At 38.9% G+C, this 6,735-nt stretch overlaps 1 protein-coding gene across 5 annotated transcripts in view; it reads left to right on the forward strand.

The window, feature by feature from the left end:
• The window catches only part of cacnb1 (calcium channel, voltage-dependent, beta 1 subunit), a 45,073-nt gene extending 41,484 nt beyond the window's left edge, over positions 1-3,589 (forward strand). For all 5 annotated transcript variants that reach the window (XM_008416968.2, XM_008416970.2, XM_008416971.2 and 2 more), the window contains one exon: positions 1,475-3,589. In XM_008416968.2, the coding sequence (XP_008415190.1) occupies positions 1,475-2,020 (546 nt within the window). In that variant the 3' untranslated portion in view covers positions 2,021-3,589. The remainder of the gene's footprint in view (positions 1-1,474) is intronic.
• Positions 3,590-6,735: the final 3,146 nt, after the last annotated feature.

The following is a 6,735-nucleotide window of genomic DNA, read 5'->3' on the forward strand; positions in this document are numbered from 1 at the left end:
GGCTTCGTTTCTCCTGCTCTGTGAGGAGAATCCACTTTGCTGTCCTCCTCCGTGTTGCCATGGTACCGGTCCTGAAAACAGCAAGTCATATCCGCCTCTTCAAATAGAAAGGGCTCGGTTTGGTGGAGGCCGTCTCTAACGCTCTGGCCAGTCCAATTGATCTGCCATATGTGTAATCGGTTTTCTTGCTTCCTTTCAATCACTGCTGGTTACTCATTAACCGTAATAACCTGCAGCCAGAGTGAGAGCCTGGCTTCTGCATGATGATGTAACACCTTGCAGATCTCTACTATAGAACATAAATGATATATATATTTACAAGAGAGATAAGGTCAGAAAAGCTACAAGTAGATATTTTATTTACATAAATCAGATTGAACATAAAGATGATGCAGAATTGGCCTGGATAAGATCAGGAAGGTGTTGGTGGGTGTTTTGCTATGGCATCAATCAGCCAGTAGGGGGCACTGTTGCATTGGTATATTCTGTTGTTTAAAAGGTAAGTTTCATGACTTCAATTGGCAAAATTAACATTTGCAACTGAGTAAATGTTACACATGTTTGCACTTCAAACTAACAGTGCCTTGCAAAAGTATTCATACAGCTTCGATTTGTATTTGTCACTTTTCCACAAAGCTCAATGTTGAGGTAAAGTAATGCAAGAGTTGACACTTTTTATGTATCTAAAAATCTGAAAGTGTGGCAGAGGGTCTATTCAGCTACCTGGCATCACAATGTAATGAAAACTGGAAGAGAAATATGATATTTCTTCTACTTTGAAAAGATGGGCTACTTTATATTGGTCTGTCACTTTAAATTTCAATAAAATACATTGAAGTTTTGGTTGTAAAGTGACAAAATGTTAGTAAAAACATCAACTATCCTGCTATGCTTCCATAAACATGATAGTACAGATCTACAGGCTATATTAGACATGTCCACATTTTTTATTTATTTTTGAGATTTTAATCTGCTCACTTCTGTCTATTTTGAGCTTCTTTCAGATTAAGCTGTTTTATGGCCTCTTATCACTTTAAATCTAAATTAGCTGCTGCAAAAAGATGCTCAATTATTCAGCCTTACGTCTTTGAAAAGGAGAAGTAGAGTCTCCAGCACAGCCAACAGGAATGTAGCGAGTGGTTTCTGGAAGGCAAGTCAACAACAAAACTCTTCTCTTTTCCAAACACCAACAAAAATTAACTTATTGCCAAAAAATGTGTGGGTGTGTTTTTTAGCTCTTGGGCTGATTTAAGAAGCAGTTGAGACCCAAATGGAAGTTCAAAATGTAAATTTTGCTTAATACGTTCCCTTTACATATTTTTCAAGGTCCTTGTAAAATGTTTGAGGAGACTAAACAAAGGATTTTGTTTGTATGCTGGTGTTGCTAACCCTGCTGGCTCTCTACTCACAGTTTGGTTTGCTGTTTGTGCATCTGCATGTCCTCTTTTGGTTGCATGGGTGTGACTGGCTGCAGGGTCCGTACCTGGTTCACGGTGAGCAGAAGCGCGAAGGGGGTCTCACAGAGTGCGGTGGGAGCAGCACCCTGCATGACTACGAGACAGACTTGGGTGGGAAACCTCAGCAGCAGCAGCAGCACCAGCAGCAGGCTTACCTGCGCTCATCCCGCGGCCAGCTACGAGGGGGCAGCGGGAGAGGCCTTTCCCGGCAAGACACCTTCGACTCGGAGACCCAGGGCAGCCGAGACTCAGCCTACACTGAGGCCGGTGACTCCTGCATGGACATCGAGACTGACCCTTACGAAGAGCCCGACCCGTACCGAGGTGGTGGAGGCAGCCGCCTTCACCTGGCGCAGCATCACGGTCGACAGGCCTCCTGGGAAGATGAAGGAGCCGAGCCGGATCAGGAAAACCTCAACCACCCTTCGATGCCGAGCCAGACACAGCCGCATGGACGGGCCAAGCTGAGGGAGCGTTACTGCCAGGACCCTGTGGACACAGGGTCCAACATGAGCCGTAACAAGAACCAGGACGACTGGGGGAAGGATGTTTACATCCGCTGAGTGTTTGCTAGGAAGATGCAGACTGAGGACTGAGGGAGAGGGGAGGATTCTGGTGGTAAAGGAACTGAAGTGTGGGTTTGGGGCCACACCTGTCAGGCTTACAAAAATGTGTTTACATCCCAGTAAAATGTAAAGATATACGCCACCTGCCAGATGCCATTCTCATCAACTTCTTCTTGCAAATCCACTGATTTATGTTTAGAAGAAAAAGTACAGATCTGTTTTGTTTTTCTTTTGTTTGATTTCTTTTGTCAATACTGCATGAATATCATGGGTTTCTATGCTGACAGCACAAGTGATCTGTCTGACCCGATCTCTCCTTCAGTTGTAGAGTGTGAAGGCTGGTAGGACTCTGGTCTGTCATGTCTGTCCTCTGCAGTCTTAAACAGGGTCTAATGTCACTAGCCGCGTTTCCATTACAAATGTGCGCAAATCTTTGTCTATATTCTGCTAATATCGGGAGAAAAAACACAATTTTGTAATTTCGGCATTTCTGTTTAATAAAAAATGAAATTGTGAATAAGCTCATTCAAGCGATAAGTCATAAAAAACCATGACAGAGGAGAGGTAGGAGTCTTATTTAGGCGTTGGAGCGACAAACCCCAACTACATAAGCAGAAGAGATTCAACACTTTTGAACGACACATCATTTTTTATGAAGTGTGCCGATGCACATTGTGAAAATAAAAAACATCGTCCTCCTACCACTTCCTGTCGTCTTCTTCGACGTTTTCTCCAGTAGTAACATCCGGCTGTTCGTCATGTGACTCGTGTGACGCGAAAGACGTAATTCGATAGCGCCAAAGCTTTTCATCGGGAAACGTTAGTTTTTTCTTAATTGACGTGTTTATTTTCGTAATTTCATTTTGCGCAATTTTGTGGTTAATGGAAACGCAGCTAATGTTCCCATATGTATATTGTCAGGGTTTCTCTACATTTTTCGGACTCGCAGCTTTTCACTTCCGGGATTTCCTCCCGTACTGGGGATCCAGAAGTCGTGAGTCTTTTGCCGCCTCTCTCTTATCACTCAGACCTTAAAACGCTGATAGAGGAGTTGCCATATTTTAATCCAACTTAAATCGTCGCTACACTCATGACAGCTAGATCACAACAAAGATGTTTACTACTTCTTCTTCTTCTTCTTCTTCTTCCCTGAGCTGGTTCAGCTTTCAGCATTAACCTGCGGCGCAACAACACTTATAGTTGTGAGAATGAAGTGTCCTGCCTTAGTCGCTCTCACCCCAAAACACCTTTATTTCAAGAAACCTACAATCACAAGTGCCGGAATGTCTTGCCAAGCCATGTCCACCAGCGGGTGGGATGTCTTAACTCTTGTTACACTCGTTTTCATRCCGTGTCTTTGTCTGTCTGTCTGTCTGTCTGTGTGTGTGTTTCTCCTGGATAATCTGCAGCGTAGCCCAATTATCTCGTTTAGTTCGCACCAGCCTCACCGACTGCATTTCAGGGCTATTGCTCACATCAAAAGTGTTTTTGTGTGTGAGGTTAATCACTCCCAGCTTCCACTTAAATTGCGAGCTTGTCTGACATTAAACACCACTCCCTTCTTACTCCTGATTTCTGTCTGAATTATTGTTGATTTATTTTCTCCCTGTGAACATTTTGCTGTTTTTTTTTTTTTTTTTTTTTTTTTTAATCTTCAGCTTCTGTGAGGTAGTAGGAGGAGTATCATGTTGTGGGGAGGGCCGGGGATAGGATCAACGTTGGTCTTTACTGAGTTATCTATAATTGAGAATCCATGAATGTCTTCGGTGGGCTGCTTTAGCCCGCCTCTGTCTTCGGTTGAATAAATAAATATTAATGATCAGTAAATAATGTTATTGTTGCGTTATCGCAATTGTTAAAATGATGAGATAACATGTATCATTGGTGCCTGATTGTAGCTACATTTTGCTTTTTCTGCCTTTCATTTTTAATCTGTGGATAAATTCGTATTTTAATTAAAAATTTAATTTAAAAATGTCACTGTGTCTCTTAGTTCACTGTTTTTCAAATTGGGGGCCGCAAGGGGGCGCTAGCAGGGCGTCAGAAAGTTACATGAAAGATGAGAAAGAAAAATGTAATCTGCTTTTCAGTCATGTATAAAATACAATTTAAAATAACTTACAGAAGATTGAAAAAATAGCCTTTATTGAGCCAAAGTGGAAATATTTAGGAAAACGTTATTTGTTGTGCTTATCTGACTAGTCGGATTTAACTGCAAAAAACCCCAAACTGTGGAGATTAAATAAAAAATATAAATAGAAATAATACATATTTTCATATCAAAAGAAGGGACATCAAAATCAGATTAAAAAAGTTATATTACTTGATAAACATAAAATCAGAAGATATGGGGCTGCATTTATGCTAAATAAATGTAATAATGTGTGAATAAAATGAGGGAAAAAAATTAAACTCAGTGTTTCTTTACATATTTTGTAGTATTGTCTGTGTGTTAGCTAAAAGCTGAAGCTGGAAAGGAAAACAAACTGATCTTAAATCTCATATTTGTCATGGAGCTTTGCTAGATACAGATGTCATCGTTTCCACATTTCTTTTTAGGGGAGGCTTTAACCAAAACAACTAAACTAGGCGTCACACCAGGCAGGACTTAGATAAGAAGCACGTTCAGAGTGAGAATATGCAGGATGTGGTATTTTTATTCGTGTGCAGTGTTCTTTTCATCTGCAACCAGATGACATTGCATGAACGGAAATTGCAAAGTTGTGGTTTACATCGAAACATTAGCCTTACATCAGTGAGTTGAAGCAGCAGAAATGCAAACGGTACACATCACAAGATCTTTGTGGTGTTATTTTTGTCTTTATATATTTTATACTCTTTATACTTTTATTGCAAGTATTTCTTTGTTGTTTTGTTTTTTACCACATCCCAACAACAAACTCCACTGTGTTTTTTTCAGTCCAAGTCTTCAAATCCAATTCCAGGTTTCGAGGTTCAGTGTCCTAACTTTCCCCCACCTGTGCTAAAACTGTCATTTGAAAGTAACTAAGGTCTACAAAATGTAGATATTTATTTCTATGTTTAATGAAAATGCCGTATTTATTTATTTTTTAGAAACAATTCCCTTTCACCTGGAAAACTATAAGCAAAAAACAACTGTCTAATAAAACACAGACGTATGATTTCTGTAGAAAAGGGAACTGGAAATCATTCTACACCTGAAATGTAAATTTGAACAGCATCCTATTCCGATTGTTTTCTGTTTTTTGTTTTTGTTTTTTTTGCCTGGATTGCTTTTGTGCATATTCTTAGCAAGAAGATTGGGATATTGGTTGTTCATGCTTGAAAAATATGTTGCTTTATTTAGCCCAGCTTACCAAATGGGAGCACTAAATTAATCTTGATTAAATATCAGAGGACGTTTGTGGTCCGAGTTACTATGAAATGGAAATACAGTAATATAAAACAACATTAATAAAAAATGTGGACTTTCTGTTCCAGCTCCCACTTTTATATTTTAAATTATCTTCTTTTTTTTTTAAAGCAGGAAATATTCCTCAGTAAGATTATTTTCTTTATAAATGGCAAAGTGTGTTCGATAGAGAAGCAAATGTATTTGCTAAATGTTTCTCTTTCACCTGGACAAATATAAATAAAACACAATTTTCTAACAAAAGATAATAATCCACCAATTATTATTGCTAGTATTGTTATTTTTGTTGGTTGCGCTGTCATACTTGGGGCGAGAATGTCTAAAGTTTGTCCCAGGGGCCGTTTACGGCACCTTGAAGTGACTTTGTGCACTCCTTGATGACTAAATAACCTTACAAAGAAATGTTCACTCCTTATTTTCAACCATGTTTTTCATATTAACTCAATTTCACCATAAATCGTACAGCAAACATCCTTGGATTTTTCTCAAGAGTAGATTTTGGTGCACTCAGCTAAAAAAAAAGCAAAATAATAATGAATAAATATAGAATAAATATACTGCACCAACACTAGAGTAAAGGTAACATGTTACTGGCAGTGTGTGGGTACACTTTACTTAATGCAGTGCCAGAAAAGTTAGAATTGTGGTAAGATGGGAGGTTTTAAATACAGTAAAATGCCCACCACAACAAATAATAATAAAAAAAAGAAAGCCACATGTTCTTTTAACTTCATAATTTTAAGACAACTCTATAATAAAATCCCAATAAAATCACTGAAGTTGTGGTGGTAACATGAAAAAGTTAGTAAAAATCTAAAACTTCACATATTCAATAAATACAAAGTTTATTTTTATTTCAGTTGTTGGAAATCACCCATAATCCTAAAAAACACAACAGCAGGTAATTGGACTGGAATGAAATTTTACCTGGGAGTTTTAGGAAAGGAAGGCAAACTACATGTTGAACACATACATTCACTTGATTTAGCTTGTTGTAAATGTTGGCAACAATAAAACTTTGTAATCTGTTTGATAAAATTTAATGAGGAACACTTATATGAACTGCATGTTAGTTCCAGGAAATCCCAGGACTGTTCAAAAAGTTTCAGGGGAATTCTTTTTGATATGTTTTTGCTTTCTGTTTACCAATGTTCCTCAACAACACGGTGTGGGGCGGGGAGCGCAAACTGTATCACTTTCCATATATGGGATGGAATCGTCATTACGTCGATGGGTTGCGCCGGTTAGCAGGCTCCGACGTGAAGGTGCCTTCAGGGACCCACAGCCAATCTCAGATATTTAACTACATGACAAAGTG

This window comes from Poecilia reticulata, linkage group LG8 (assembly GCF_000633615.1).
Source record: "Poecilia reticulata strain Guanapo linkage group LG8, Guppy_female_1.0+MT, whole genome shotgun sequence".
In the NCBI taxonomy this organism is placed as follows: Eukaryota; Metazoa; Chordata; class Actinopteri; order Cyprinodontiformes; family Poeciliidae; genus Poecilia; species Poecilia reticulata.